Source organism: Pundamilia nyererei, unplaced genomic scaffold (genome assembly GCF_000239375.1).
Source record: "Pundamilia nyererei isolate P.nyererei 1_Seehausen unplaced genomic scaffold, PunNye1.0 scaffold00007, whole genome shotgun sequence".
NCBI lineage: Eukaryota > Metazoa > Chordata > Actinopteri > Cichliformes > Cichlidae > Pundamilia > Pundamilia nyererei.
Window position 1 is genome coordinate 2,165,022 of NW_005187408.1, and position 17,082 is coordinate 2,182,103.

General features: G+C 39.4%; 1 protein-coding gene across 1 annotated transcript in view; it reads left to right on the plus strand.

The window, feature by feature from the left end:
- The window catches only part of cntnap2a (contactin associated protein 2a), a 384,903-nt gene that overhangs the window by 307,055 nt on the left and 60,766 nt on the right, over window positions 1-17,082 (plus strand). Inside the window, exons 15-16 of the mRNA XM_013915179.1 lie at window positions 4,362-4,518; window positions 8,416-8,543. Coding sequence (XP_013770633.1) covers window positions 4,362-4,518; window positions 8,416-8,543 — 285 coding nt within the window. The remainder of the gene's footprint in view (window positions 1-4,361; window positions 4,519-8,415; window positions 8,544-17,082) is intronic.

Here is a 17,082-nt window from a genome sequence, read left to right on the forward strand (position 1 = left end):
CCAGGCCTCTGGAGAACTTCAAGAGATGTTGAGGAGGTAATGTAGCAATTTGAATCAGGTGTGTTGGCTCAAGGACACATCTAAAACCTGCAGGACACCGCCCCACCACCCCTGTTGTAGAGCTTTATGAAGAAGTATTCAGATTTTATGGCAAAATCACATCTAAGAACTTTTTTATTCAAGTGTATATTTTGATTGGTACTGATACTGCAGAAACTGGAATTTTGTAACATTATTTTTAATTTCATGTCAAAATTTAAGAACTCTTACAAATATTATGTGAGATATAAGTGCTGGAACAAAAAACATTTTTACTATAATCCCCGGACTCCCTTACATTATGCTCGCTAAATAATGTTTTATGGAAGTTTGTTGCAAAACGTATTAAGGTAAATTAGTTTAGTCTTTTTCCCAGGTTGCATATAAATACCAGGCTGTTTAGTCTAGGCAAAACTGGTCAGTTTGCAGTATTTTGATAATGTTTAAAATGATGTACCATGCTGAACTGGTTACACCTAGGGTACTGTTACTAGGTTACATCAAGGGCAGCAGACAGCAGCTCATATATAAGATGATGATACAGATTAGTTTCAGTCACTGAGTTCTACCTTTTATGCTAGCTTTATAGTGAGTAGGGGTTGGAAATCAGCTATGCTGTTTGGGTAGCATCTGCTTATATCTTACTGAATTCAGCTGGCTAAATCCATAAAGAGCAGTGAATATCAGAAGAGGAGCACAGATCACCTGATCAGAATCTCTATGCAAAGAAAACTAAAACAGATTATTATGTGCCTTATTTATAAGTAATTCTGCACCATGAATACGTCATAGGTCATCATTCTTTTATTACTCTCTTTTTTAAAAAATGGATGTACAATGAACAGCAATTTACTACAAAACAACACATCTCTGTAAGTTCATGTTCTGCTACTTCGACAGGAGTTTGTGAACATACTCCTACTCGCTTACAGTCACTTTTATTTCACTTGTGGATGAAGCATTTTTGTCATCGACTTCAGTGAAACATAACCTCAAGTTCCCTGCTCTGTGTGTGTGTGTGTGTGTGTGTGTGTGTGTGTGTGTGTGTGTGTGTGTGTGTGTGTGTGTGTGTGTGACCTCAGCAGAATAGCGAGTCAGAAAAGAAAAATCACTATTCTGAACCAAGCTTTAAATGCAGCACCCACAGCACAGCCATACTGTGCATAATCAGACATAATTACTGGCTAACCTTCCATTATCAGCACAGCAACGATAATTTTAAGTCCTTACTTACAGTGATAAATTAGCAGTCAGTACATGTGTGTATTTATGTGTGTTTGGTGTTTATAGAGCCCAAGCCTACATTAGGCATAGGCCCAAGATGCTTTTTCTCCTGTGATGTCTTTTTTGTGCTGTAGAAAGAGGATTGTGAGCACATTGTTATTGAATACAGGCAGTTCCTTTGTTCATGCAGTCATAAGTTTTTCCTAATGCTTAACTACTTTTACTCTGCAGTTATACAAGAGCTAGAAGGAACATCCCTTTAATTATGTGTTTAAAGTAGTCTGCCCAAGGTTTTATGGGGCCTTAGAATTTTGATTTGCGTCCCTATCGCCCACCACTCACCTCAGCACCACCAGTATTAACTATAGATTGTCCATGGTTTATTGTTTATGCATTGTACAAGAAATACAATCATTATCATGGCGTGTGTGTGTGCTGAAAAGAGATCAAATAAACCAGCAGAGAGTGCATTTACAAAACAAGTTATCTATTTTAATTGGTTTTGAAATGTGGTAATGTGCAAAGGGACACAAAAATCACGCAGTTTTATAAAGACCCAGATTTATTTTCTTATAATGTAAGAACAGAAAATATTTTATAAATTAAATCTAAACTTAAATAAGACATAATTGAAATACAAAATATTCATTAAGAAGATTCTATTTGATTTTTGTTTTTATTTACAGAGAACAATTGGCCTAAGATTTTAAAAAAAAAACCTACCTGCCCTGTCATATTAGAAGCTAATGTGTCTGTCAACAGCAAAATTCCCTCACAGGTTTGTACATGCTGACCTGGGGGAAATGATGCTTTGTCAAAAAGTCACACATCAGCTGAAGAAGCACTTTGTGAAGCGTCATGAGCTGATGTTATTGCCGGCGTTGTTGTGTTCTAAAATATATCCACTGGGGAAATATTGCTGGGGAATCAGTTGATGAATGAGAATGAGCTTGTAGCAAATTCAGATATCTCAGAGAAATAATATGTAAAACAACAACGCTGAAAGCGGGTCTAATTAAATAAAACAACTACCTAATTGAGGTGTAACAATGTCGGAATATAACCACAAAGACCCAAAAATGATTATGTGCGTTATGTACGGCTGTTATCAGAGTCAAGTCTGTGAATAGTAGGTCTGTTTCATAATGAGACAAAGTTGCTGGGACATGTTCAGGATCCAGCGATTGAGCCTAGACCCTTAGTTCAGAAAATCGTGGTTACATTTCATTACAGAAAAAGTAATTCGATAGTTATTTTACACAGAAGAAAATCTTTAACACAAATGAATGTGTGTTAGGTTTATGCCTTGGCTGCCCTAAAATAATAGCACTGATAATTACCAAAATACATTTATTTTTTATTTGTGTGTGTGTGTTGGTTCATCCACTAGTGTATGCAAGCTCTTTAACTGAAATTGTGTTTTTAGTGTTAAAATATAATTATTGTTGTTATCCACAAAATTTCAAATTAACAGTTTTATGAAAAAAGCTTAGAAAATAATAAGGTACAATATTATTGTTTCATTAAGATGCCAAATTACAGTTACTTGCATTTCTAAAAAGAAAAGTTGAAGAACCTGAAGAAAAGTAGTGGATGAACATTATGCTTTATCAGTTTCTGACTGCTCAAATTTAGGCATAAAAATGTGAATTCAGTTTTTTATTGGCCTGATAAATAACAGTACAACTTTTAGTATGAAACAGGTTTTAGACAATTAAAAATATATATTTGTGTTTTCTTGTTTTTATGACACTATACCTTCTTTTTGGTTTCAAATTTCAAGTTACTGATACTGTGAACAAAAACAACAACAACAAAAAGTCTGTGTTTGAAAGCAGTACTTGATACTAGTACTGGGTTGTTGGCTAGATGGGTGCCATCTGTGATAACCACTGACTTAAATGTGAGACTATGAGGTCTAACTTTGACTTAAATTCAAACTTGGCCTCTCTATTGTATAAAAATAAGACAATACACACACACACAAACACAAACACACACACACACACACACGTGAATTGAGAGGATTGTGAAGTCTCTTGAGGAGGCACTGTTAATCCTGTTGACAATGGCTTGTCTGAACAGTAGCTTGAAGAGAGATGAGGCTAATTCTCTTTATGAAGGCAGTAACCCCACAGGTCACCAAAGCCAAACACGTAACCATTTAGACACACAATAGAAACACGTCTGTTTCTTCTTCCTGGAGTTTAGCCTCTAGTCCCACCAAAAAAAAAAAATGTAATAATACAGTATATCACACCTCTCAATGCAATTGTGCTGCATCAAAAGTCTGCTTCAATTCCCTTCTGTAAAAAATGGGGCTCGGGAGATTTCATTGTCTCTAAAGAAATTTGACAAAATGATATTGACAATGCGGCTTATTTTCCCAGAATAAAGAGGGAAACGTAATATTGTTTCATTCTCTCTTGCTGTTATTGTGATATATTGCCAGCCACCGAAATATTTACACCTATCTCTCTGCCTAGTTACTGTCCCATGCCAGAATACATTATCCGTGGAAAAGAAAACAATATTACATTTCTTATTGAAAAGCAGCGATCCTTCACCTTTTATCCACTCATTAAAAATCACACATACACGAACCCACACACACGAACGGGCACATACAAACACAGAGAGGTGTTTGTGTGTCCGCAGATGTGGTTTTGAAGTACCGACACTCACTCCAACAATTACACGCAGTGGTTTGTGCATAGAAAAGATAAATGTATGCAACGGCGCTGAAGCTGTTTTAATAGATCTGTAAAAGCACAGGTGTGATGTGTGTCTAAGTGTGCCTTCCGGTCTCAAAGGCATTTACCATCCAGCTGCATAAAACATGTTGAGCAAATGAGTTATATTCACCGTGCAGCTGCCAATTGTCACTATAATTCACATGGATGCAAAAAAAGAGCCTCAAACAGTTAAAATTTTGAACAATCAATCATCTGTAACTCTAGCAGCACAACTTTATCGCCTTTAGAAAAAGATGTTTTCATCTGTTTTGTGCACTTCTCTGTGAGGGTCACATTGACATGTTCTCCATTTCGGAAATAACCTATAGGCTTCTTTTCTGGATGTTTGTCTTCTATCCCCAGATGGGACACCCTACACGTGGTGGGTTGGCAGAGGGAACGAGAAACACTTCTACTGGGGTGGATCGGGGCCTGGCATCCAGAAATGTGCCTGTGGCATCGACAGGAACTGCACCGACCCCAAGTACGACTGCAACTGTGATGCTGATGTCAAACAATGGTGAGTCAGACTTTAAAGTTCACTGTTTCAGTTTCACAATTAGAGAGCCATTTCTCAGTAGTTTTCAAGCTACTAAGTAGCTCTTTTTTTGTATTACATGAATACTACATGCATCATGGGAAAGCCTTTTTCATGCATTATGCATTAGCTTTTATCCATCAAGCTTCTTGGAGACCATCTTGTGCAGCTAAAGTCTTCATTTTTACCCACTGCAAACTACTTTAATCTTTTTAATAACCAGGATACTACTTTTATGATAATAAGCTGAATGCATGTGTCGTAGAGTGGAAAGCTAACGCTACAGTTACTAATGAGTGGAGAATTCAGTGGTGACTTTTTTTTGCCAACCTAGATAAAAATGATTCTGTCACTTGTTATCACTAGACTTTAGCTATAAAAACAAGGAAGTTTCACAGGGTTATGTACGTACATACATACCACGCTCACTGGCACTTCAGTAAGGAAGAGGAGTGTTTGTTATTCCATTAACTCACCCACAGATTTTCTCGCCAGGGCAGATGAATTCCTCAGACATACCTCAGACATTTAACTGCTTCTAAAATAATTGCAGTTTATATGAAATTGTAAAGGTCAGTTTGTCTATTAACTGCTTGTTATGTTTAATAAGTGCATGTTTGGTAGTAGAGAAGTTCATTTTGGTAGACATTCACAAGGCTTCCTACAAACAATCTCTTACCTGACAGACCGTCGATTCTTTTTATTTTTCTTACCGCATAAGCTGAACCCAAAAATGAAAAACCCACGGATTATTTACATTTTTATTTATTTATTACATTTTTGATAGCACTAAATCCGTCACTTATGCTAATGTAGCGATTGCATTAAGCTGACAGTGCAGAATCCGCCTTAACTGGACAGTGTGGCGATGTGTCAAACTTCAAAGGCTGAAGTGACTGAATGATGAATGCATTCATCATTCAGTCACTATCAGTGATGTGTTTATTTAAGAGGCGTGCTTACATCCAGAACCAACAGTTTGCATTTTAAAGCTCTTTTAGCCAGCTGATGGATATTCTCATTAAAAGCTGTTGCATCGCTGTTTGTGAGTGTGTGTATGCATGTGCCTCCTCTTTGAGAGTAATTACTGAGCATTAGCAAGAAGAAGAGATTTAATTTGCTTTCATGTCTCCCTCCTCATCTCGAAAACTGATGAGATTACAAATAAATTTTACAGTGCCTTGTTCTCTCTGTTAATATTGTACACATCAGTGTCTTATTGTTTGTCTAAGTTAGCTTTGAAATTTTACCAACTGTTAGCACTCATTACCCATACTTTTGGCAGCACATAGAAATGTGCAAGTGTCTATCCACACATGCTTACTCAGATGCACACGTCCCTGCACACTGTCTTTAATTAGAGTTCTCATTAGAGTTCCAGAATGCATTGGTCAGCACAGAAATTAAATTAAAATATGGTATCAAAGACAGACGGAACACATGAAAACATAATCCCTGCAGCCACTTCTGTTTGCTGGCGAGGAAGCATTACAAAAAAAACCCTCTAATATTGTACAGGAAGTCTACAGTGTTGTCTGACATGTAGGTGTGCACATTTTCACATCAATAAACACACAAGGGCATAAGCAGAGTCTTAGAGGAAAAAAAGCAAACAGCTCAGAAGCCTGAAGAAGAGAAAGGCTGGGTTGGCTGGGTTGCAGTTTGCAAAAACACTCAGAAAAAACTGAACAGACTTCCATGAAGGAAAGATTATCCTCTATCAAAGCAATTGAAAGAGAATATGTGGTGAAAACAGCAAAACCTAAGGGGCATTAAGGGCATTAATGGAACTAGGGCACTTGAATTTGTTGATAATTTTACTATAGCAACAGGGTGAATACAGATACAGACATGCTCAGTTTCAGCAACTAAGTCCTGAGGTGACATGACCTTATTGTGACTGAGCAGACTGGCTAAAGACAAGAAGAAAGAGCTGAAGGTGTCTGCAGACGTTCCTCAAAGAGGATCACCTGACTAGATCTAAAGACATCTATCGATGTCTAAAGGGTGAATCTTGAAATTGATCTGTGTTAAACACGGCACACCTGTGCAGTTGTTACTACACTGATATAAACCTACTCAAATTAAAAGTGAGACTTGATTCATTAGAGGTAATCGGATCAGACCTTAAATGGTGTTTAACCTGCTAGCTATCTAACACAGAGCCTGTGTGATGTCTCATTGCACCGACGTGAAAATAGAGCAGGTAATTCTCTGGTGAATTCACACTGTGTGAGTGAACTCCTTGTATGCAGCCTCCCTTACGCTCCCTTGTCTAAACCACATAACATGTACTGAGGTGTGAACATATCTGAAAGTGACTATTTCATGTGTGCTACATGTAAAAAAGACCAAAGTGACAGTATTGATACTGTTTGGAAGTTTACTAATAGGCTCAGTTAAAAGTATCCTTTAAGTAGTAACCAGTACTACAGCTGGTACAGCATCTAACAGCATAAACAAAAGAAAATCTTCATGCCTGTGGATAACACCTCCCCCAACTATAGACTTACAAATGCCCACTCATGTTGTCCTACCCACACAGCAGACAGGTCTGGCCTGGATCTGGTGTCAAGCCGACCACTGCTGGCTGACTTCTGGCATGGTAAGTGGTATGTCATCCAGATATGGGCCAGGTCTGGAGTAGATGGCACTGTTTATGTGATGGCATGCCACATCTGGCCCGATTGTGGTTTGGTTTATGTGGCCCAGGCTCATAGAAAATAGGTCTTCCCCATATCCGGCATCAAGCTGGTACTTCTGACTGACTGGTGTCATGGCAGAGTGTATGTCAACCAAATGTGGGCCAGGTCTGGCAATGATGACACTATTTATGTTCCTGTTTTCCTGTTAGATAGAAGACCCAAATGCCATGTTGCAATACTATACTGCTATGGTAGTCAACATTTCTTATCCAGGTTTGTGAATGTACACTTTATCCAAAACCTAATGACGGTTTACTGACGTTTGCCAGTGGGTGGTGGTAGCTCAGGAGGCAGAGCAGATGACCTACTGATCGGAAAGTTAGTGGTTCAACCCCTGGCTCCTCCAGTCTGCATGTCAAGAGTAAGAATGTGGTTAGGAAGCACTCTGTTTAGAGAAAGTGTGTGATTCAGTGAATGTGGCATGCTGTACTCAAGAGCACTTTGAGTAATCTGGGAGAGTAGAAAAGCACTATATAAGAATCAGTCCATTCACTGTCCGAAAAGTTTCATCATGTTACTTTCGCACTATTATGTTCTGGCACATGTTGTTATTACATGACTTGATTAAGGTACATATTAGGCTGACATCTGGGGCCAGAGCTGAAACTGTTCTGGGCCAGCACAGGACCACCAGTATGTCCGCAATTGGCCTTGTGCTGGCCCATGTGTGGGCCACCTCTGGCAAACCAGGTCTGGGCCACCAAAGGGCCATCATTCTTTGTGGTTCTTTGGGCCATTGTGTGGGCCACATCTGGGCCATACCAATTTTGCCATGTGGATACATGTATGAATACTCCTATGTATATAAACAACTGCAATACCTTTGTGAGATTATTATGTACTTTATACAATTTACCCTATCTGATGTTTTTCTGAATCGATTTCTTTTTATATTTAGCTTTCCCTTCTTCATTTCATACTCAAAATCACTTACCTGAGATGTGTCACCTCAACGCTAAGGAATTTTTTATGGAAAATCATATTGACACATTTGTGAATAGTGTCTGGCAGATATTTCCGCAGTTATTTCATTGTTTGTTTGTTTTTATTGTGCTCTTAATAAACTCTAAATTGAACTGAATAGAAAAATGTTTCTTTCACAGCAAAAGATATAGTAAGGTGAAAAGACCATAATTCCTTAACCTCTATGATTCTTTCCCAAATCATCCTATAGGAGAGAAGATTCTGGTCTCCTGGTCTATCAAGAACACCTGCCAGTCAGCCAGGTCGTGGTGGGCGACACCAACAGGTCAGGCTCTGAGGCCAAGCTAACTGTTGGACCACTTCGTTGTCAAGGAGACAGTAAGTGTTGTGTCATTTAAAATACAATTAATGTACTTTGGTGTGGAGCACGTGGATGGCGCCAAAACAGCTGGCTTTACTCATGTGAGTGACAGACAGCTGGAAAACGATTCCAACATCACGAATGAGTATTTACTTGGTCCAAAAATCAAAGTCATAACTGCTGACATAAAAGTGGTTGAATGGACTGTGTGTGCGAGGCACTGGGGGGCTTCAAGGTGTTGAAAGTTCAGTTAATGAGTACAGATAAGCAGATACACCGAAAATTAATTGGAAATAAGTAAATAATTTTTTCTCCCCATAAACTACATTTATAGGGGTAAAAAAAGAAAATTAATTTTCCCAATAATTGATAAAGGAAATAATTATTACAGCTCTTATCCAACATATGGCAGCCAACAAGTGGTGTTAGTCAACTTTTTATTTAGTTTAATATTTGTTACTGATTTATATTGAAGAAGGCTGCGCTATTATATTCAGAAAACAGCGTGATTAAGTTTTTAGCAGCAATGTAGGTAATTTCAGGCTAATCCACAGTATTTTGGAACAGACAGCAGGGCTCCGTAGAGAGGCACAGAGGTGTACTCTGATTAAAGAGAAACTAAAAGGTCAATAGAGTATCCAGGAGCTAAATCACACGGTGTGAGTCATCTGTATGGTTGTAAAATGAACTTTAAACTCAAGAGGAGCCTACACAGGATGGGGAAAGCAGGCGTGAGCTTTTTGGATTCATCGCAGGGTTAAAATGGGCCTTTGAGTGAAGCACAAGGACGGCTGTTGCAGCAGACTAAATGAAAAAGAAATATGAGCAATAATGACCATCTCCAGGTCGACTGCGGAAAGGAAGAGATTTTTTTTTCTCAAAAATTCACAGCTGGTTGCTGAAGAATGGCTGCATAACATTTGTGAAGGGCTCACGAAAGGTTGAATCAATTCCTCTTTTGACACTGTATGTAACTTATGAAGAGTTTGTGTGCTTGTTTCTTTATTTGATGTTAAGCAGTATGACATTTTTAGATAGACAGTTAATCATACTCCAGCAGAACTTACACTGGAATAGATACATATTCAAATTATAGAGATCCCATTGTGCTTACAACAAATGCCACCAGGCTGTACATGATATTAGCAGATGAAGATTTTCTAATGAAAGATACAGATTGCACTGTTATGTCAGGTGAACCGTAATAGAAACGTCAACACAGGGATAAAGCGGGTAGTGCCGATATTGCCTGGTGAATGGGACGAAACAACCCAAAACAAATAAGATCGCTTGTCCTTGTCTTTTCCGCTGAATCGGCCTGAAACCAGATTGAAACATTTAAATTCAAACAAGTATGAATGAATTAGCTTTCAAAGAATTGCATTTTCCTGTAGCAACTTGTGAAGTGGCAGGTGATTGACACAATTTGGAGCAACATTTTTAAGGTATGCCCTGTGGCCTACAGCCTTTCTCAATCCCGCCTTTGTTGTGGCAATTTCTGTAATAGGTGGAAATGACTCATAAAAAGCCAGCCAGTGGCAGCCGCCGTCATCACTGTTGATGTATTCACTTACGTTATGAAAGAGAGGAAAAGTGAAAGGTTTGTGTAGTAGTAGCGAGCAAAGTGCCAGGAAACTTAGATTGATAGCTGGCTACCTTTATACACTCACGGTTAAATTACTACCTGAATTGGCTATTTTAAGTGGCAGGTGCAATGTGTGCAATTCACTGGAGCTGCAGTTCAGCACAACAGCTATATTTGTTTAAGGCTGATAGGACCTGAAAGAAACTCGAGGGGTCAGTAATGGGTTTATACAGTCACCTAAAAGCAAGCAAAAAAAAAAAAGTGACAGTGTGGTGCAGTCACACAGTATATAGGGAGCTTTATTTAACCATAACAAATTAAACGAATGGTAACTCACACAAACATCAAAAATCAGTATGACAGGAAGGGCACTTTGTTCATCACTATCTTTGGCTTCCTCATGTGGAAGAAATATTTGCCATTTCTTCATCCTGAACCCCAGTGGAAATTAAGCATTATCAGTGTGTCTTTGACTGTTCAATACATCCATTGTCAGTCAAACTTTTGCAAAGTACCAAACCCTTTTTGACTGTTTGCTGCTGATGGTTTGAATAAGGTCTTAATTAAAAACTATCTTCAGAGAGAGCAAGAGAAAACACTTCATGCATAGCAGAGTACAATTGAGCACATTGTCATTCTGGGTTTGCACTTGAGTCTGAAAATAGCACATTGCTTATTCTCGCAGTGTGCAAATCATTCACAGAACCTGTTGTTTTATCTTGATTGTCTTTCTATTTTGGAATCTTTCTTTATCTGCCTCTGCATATGTGTGTTTTTGTGCGTGAACGCACTCGCATTTTGTGCTAATGTCTATGTGTGTGGTGAGATAAATGCATCTGAACTCCGTTCAAAGCTTTTTCATCTAAGCACTCATCCTTTTATTCCCTTCAGTCAACTCCCGGTAGTTTAGGTTGTTGCTCAGGTAAACATCAGGTGTCAGATCTAGCAGAACACTCACACCTACACACAAACACACAAACTGAGAGGCACTTTAATCCTTGCTGTTTCTCTTCCTGTCTGTGCTTCTAATCAGTGTTGGCGCACTGCTCTCATTGGGACTTTGGGTCAGTTGGAAGATACACACATATTGTGCAGAACTATGATATTGACCACTTCCCGTTTCATGCAACCTGGGCCAGTTCACTTTGTCCGCATCTTACCTGCGATATGTGACTCCTGTAGTGTGTACCGAGTTTCTGTCAGATCAGCACGGATCAACTGCGCGGTATAGCTGTGATGCAGCTGTTTACTCTGTAAATTCAGAGGTTCTGTAACACAGTGGGCTTCAAGATAAACTTAGAAAAGTTAAATGGATAATGGAAATGGTATTCTAATGGTGTAAGCTTTCACTACATTAAGGCTTAGCTGTCATTATGAGAGGATATTCAGTGGCTTTAGCCACCATGATCCCTGCGAGCCAGCAGGCTCTTCTTGTCAGCTTGTTGAGATCTGCCACTGCCTTATTTCACAAACGCACATCTGATGTATTTTTATATTTATGGTGTGACCGGTTTGTGATACTGGCCTAAATAAAATGCTAAATAAATTTGATTCAAACCATCATACTGTAATATGATACTGATTTTTATTTGCATTATTCACATTTTTGGGAGCTATGTACCTTTGTTCTGAGATTCCCCCAGGCTTCCATGTGCATAGCTGTGTGTTAGGCATCAAGACCCAAACACAAGTAGAGCACTTGACTTTGATAAGGCTGGGTACTTCATGAAAGGAAAAGTGGTTCCAAAGCAGCTTGCAAGAGCAGCAGCACCTGTTGACAGGTTAAAGCAACTTTAAAAGTATATCCTACAATCTGTCACATGTGTACCACTAAAACAGCCCCATGTACAACCTTTTTGGATGAACCCAAGGAGTAATTTTGTTTGCTTAATATGGCCCAGGTCTGTATTGTGACCTGAACATGAAGCAGAAAACTGTAAAAAGCAAGCGCATCTTTTTTTCTTTAACGCAGAACAAATGAACCAATATACGAGTTTAAAGGCAACCTTAATTTCATTCCACTTTTCTAAATGTATTATCCACTGAGCAATTCAAAACAGAATGAACTCCTCAATTATGTCTGTGAAGGTTCTCAGTCATCCAGGTAATCGTAGTCAAAGGAGATTGCAAAGAAAAACGTCTGGACTTCTTTAAGTTGCTTGAAGACGTTTCGCCTCTCATCCGAGAAGCTTCTTCAGTTCTAAGGTCAAATGGTGGGGAGTCCCAGATTTAAACCTAGTGGGAGTATCCCCCCACAGAGGGACAAAAGGACCCACTGATGATCCTCTAATCGCCTGAGCCAAGATGTGAAAATGGGTGTGGGTCCCAATCAGCCAGGGTTTCGGGTGAGCTCATTGTGAAACCTGGCCCCACCTTATCATGCTACATAGAGAATGACAATGGCAGACACAACAACATTGTCATCCCCTATGTAGCCGATGTATCAGAAAAATTCAGGAGAGTTTTCTCCAAGCACGACATCCCAGTGTATTTCAGACCCAGCAACACGCTCAGACAAAAACTGGTTCACCCGAAAGACAAAACTCCAAAACACAAACTTAACAATGTGGTGTATGCTGTACAGTGCAGCGAGGAATGCCCAGACCTCTACATTGGAGAGACCAAACAGCCACTTCACAAGCGCATGGCACAACATAGAAGAGCCACCTCCACAGGACAAGACTCAGCAGTCCATCTGCATCTTAAGGATAAAGGACACTCTTTCCAGGATGCCAATGTTCACATTTTGGACAGAGAGGACAGATGGTTTGAAAGAGGAGTGAAAGAAGCCATCTATGTCCACTGTGAGCGACCATCTTTGAACAGAGGCGGTGGTTTACGACACCAACTGTCTGCCATCTATAATCCAGTTTTGAGATCCCTCCCCAGACGCCTTAACACCCACTCACATCCTGGGCCATCTGATCTCAGGAATTCGCATGATAAGGAGGGGCCAGGTTTCACAATGAGCTCACCCGAAACCCTGGCTGATTGGGACCCACACCCAGTTTCACACCTTGGCTCAGGCGATTAGAGGATCATCAGGGGTCCTTTTGTCCCTCTGTGGGGGGAAACTCCCACGGGGTTTAAATCTGGGACTCTCCACCATTTGACCTTAGAACTGAAGAAGACTCTCGGATGAGAGGTGAAACCTTTTCAAGCAACTTAAAGAAGTCCAGACGCTTTTCTTTGCAATCTCCTCCTCAATTATGTTATGTCTGAGAGATTGCTTCTGTCACTTCCAACTTCCCTTTTTTTTTTCTGTCGCCTAAGGAAAAATACATTAACATACTAAGAAAGGAAACTAATATTGGTATCTGTGCTGTAATGTAACAAAGCACCAAAGTGGTTTTGGGGCAAATAATATCCTTTAGAGAGGAAAAGTAAAAATGGATTTAATCTATAGTGCAAGACGGCATGATCATTGCACTAATAATTCTTCATAAACTCTCTATTGACTGCTCATTTTTCAAACTAAAGGAAATAAAAGAATGGAGCTATGCTATCTCAGCGGGCTGTGCTTTAGAGATAGTGCTGGATTTAAAACTACAAAGGAATTTAGCCAAGTATACCACAGATATCAAGTATGCCACAGTTAAACATCACGCACTGGATATTTCGCTGTCATTTTTATCTCTAACAGCCCGTCCTCCGGCAGACAGGAAGTGGCCTGGTTCTGTCGAGGGTGCAGAACATGACAGAACACCTGCCCTTCTTTCTCCCTGGTGTCACACCCATTATGGTCCCTTCATCAACAACCCGGTGCCAGTCACTAATGTCCCTTCATCGCCGAGCTGCCAACATACAAACAAACCATGATTTAATGACCCATGACATCACATCTGTTTGTGTGTGGGGGTCTGAAAGTGTGGCAAACACAATTAATAAAGATGGATTCTTCTGTCACTTGGACGGCGCAGTACTCTCTTTGTCTTCCTTGTTATCACCGCATGTGTCTTTGTGGGCGCAAGACAAAGTGAGACATCTTCTTTTATATTGAGTGACCAAATTAACAACCTTTACAATGAAGATGACTTTGAGGTATGTTTGCCATAGTGCCGGCCAAGACACTGGAACATGGAGCATACATTATACATTGGCCCATTAAGGCATATTAAATGTATATTAAAAATTTCACACGTGAATAGGTCCCACGCATATGATTGATGCTTCTCATACTGTGCATGGAGCTATGTCTCAGTAAGAGCAATGATGATTGGCTGCCATATAATGGGTTTTCATAGGCAAATGACTAATGTCTTGAGCAGTCAGGAAAAGTTTTAGCAAGGAGGTACTTGTGTGTCTGTGTGGAAGCACAAAGACACACTTTTGTGTGTGCGTTTGTTTCTTCTCTTTTTTTGTGGTACGCACAGGAGCAAGTTAGAGTGGACTTTGTCTCTCTCTCTCTCTCTCTCTGCTTGTGTGTGTGTGTTAGCTCTGGCATTAATGAAGCCCATTTCCACGGCTAGTTTAATGGCAGCCTATACAGTCACAGGGAGACAGAGAGAAATTAGTTCCATTTATTGATGTTAAAAGGGTTTGGACATTTTAATAGATGGAAATTAAAATAAAAGATAGCAAGTGAAGCACAGCAGCATATGTATTCTGCTGTTATGATCTCACGCACCTGCTTTGAGACACTCTTGGCCTCATGACTGACCACAAATGAAAGCTTACACACACACACACTATTATAGTTCAAAACTAATTAAGGGCTTCGTCACCATTCTTCACTGTTCGTGTGCCAAGGCATCGGTAACTGAGGCCAATCAACGTTTGAAACTGAGTGAAATATCTGTTCATGTGATTCCATCAGTCAGACAATTTTGAGTGCCAAAGCAGGGTGCACTTTTTAAATTTTTAATCAAATTTACAGCCATTAAAAACCATTTCACAGCCCAGTATATTGAGAAAAAGTGAAGGGGCCTAACTGCTTTCTCAGTTCATTGCAAATAACATTATTCGTCCCAGTCAGCACTTTGAACTTTGTTTTATTCAGATTGTATGATTTAATATACGCCTCCCCATTCCAGGCTCCAAAGCATTCTCATTCTGCCTCTCCTTGTCCACAACTTAAGCTCAACAGAAAAATGTTATTGAAGGTTCATACACAACTTATGGACTTAATGTCTACACTTTACTGCTGGGATATTCTGTACTTTCATTCCCCATTATTACTTTGGCAGCAAACCCCTGTATATCAATGCACAGTAAAATTTTATGTAAAGTTTGTTGCTGTCTTGATCAAATAAATGATAACCTTAAACATCCCGTGATTTCATACAAATATTGGCAGAAATTCAGAAATATCTCCACACTTTCTGCAGGATGCCAGTTTAACCTTTGCTTTTATATAGAAATATAACCAGAATGTAACAAGTTGGAAACCTGCTGAGATGCAAAGAGGCACTGACTCAGTCAGATTGCAACATGCTGGGAATTTGTCGGCATTTCTAAATTAGTGATTATTTGCAAACCTTCACCAATATGTCTGAGACCGATTACTCAGTGTTAGTCGAACCACAGGGTTTGAAGACAGGTTGCCTCCTGCCAATCATCAGGAGGTCGAGGGTGTTGCTGTTCTCTGGTCTCTCATTAAAAGATGATGTAAACCTGAAGAAGCCTAGGAGGCATTAAAGAATTACAGCTTTTTGTCCAGCTTTGTCGACTCTTGCACCCAAAGCACTGCCATTAAAATTATTTTTGTATTTCTGGTTTTAGCAAATTTACAAACAACATTGGAATGATGATTTATGGATGTTATTTGGAAGAAAACAAAGAATGAAATTATTCTTTTTTCAACCTCCCTCCAGACTGCTTCGCCATTTATATACCTCTGAGCACTGAAAGTTTATGCTGAAAATGTATGACAAAAAACTTAATTACAGAGTGAGACTGACAAAGGCTTTGCAGGTCTCAAATGACAGACACAAACTAATTACCTGAAGATTCAAATGCTACATTTAGCATGAATATACAGCACATAGACCATAAAATTGCATGCCACAGACGGCTCAATTATACAAATGAGATGAAATACAGGTCTCAGTGGAAATGGGGGAGAAAAAAATGAGCGATGAAGAGATATATGCTTGGTGTGCCACTCTTTAACATTCTGCAGAGCTGTATATAGGTTCAAGTGTTTTAAACATTAATATCTTAGACGTGCCCTTAGGGACAACTCAGAAGTGTGACCTTCGAAGATAGGTGGCTTTGCTTTCCTTGTTAAATGAGCCTATTCTTAGTCCTTTAATGAAAAATCTCTCAACAGCTTTACCTGAAGTATACGTCGCAATAAGTAGCAAGTGGAAAAGTTAAATTAGATGGCAAACTATGAGTTTGCTCTGAGAACTTGAGGAATAGGTGCTTGTACCCTGAAATACGGTGGCCCTGAGGGGTCAAACGGACTGCATCTTAAAACAAGGGGGGAAAACACAGAAATAGGAAAAAAAAGAGAATTCAAAAAGCACAAGGGAAGTGTTTCTGGGGAGACAATAACCCGACGGACCAGTTGCAGGAACCCAAAACATGCTATTTGTGTTTTATCATGATTCATATAATACTGATGACGAATTTTTAGGCTAATTGTTAGGCTAACACACTTACCTCTCATCTTTTCTTTCCTTACAAAACCAATAGAGCCTCCACTTCTTTTAAGTGTCTCCCAGCGCAATTGTTAGCATATTTTGGTTCCTGCAGCTGGTCTGTCGGGTTATTGTCTCCCCAGAAACACTATCCTTGTGCTTTTGGAAATCTCCTTTTTCCTATTTCAGTTGTCGTTTTTCCTATTTCCATAGTGTTTTGTGTGCTTTTGCATCGTTTTTCTTATTGCTGGTGTTTTCTTAAATGGCAGTCTGTTTGGCCTCTCAGTAGAGCTGGGCGATAGAACGATAACGATATGTATCGCGATATAACTTTTACTCGATAGAGAAATTAAGCTATCGCGATAGACCTCGCCGCTCTTGTCCTCT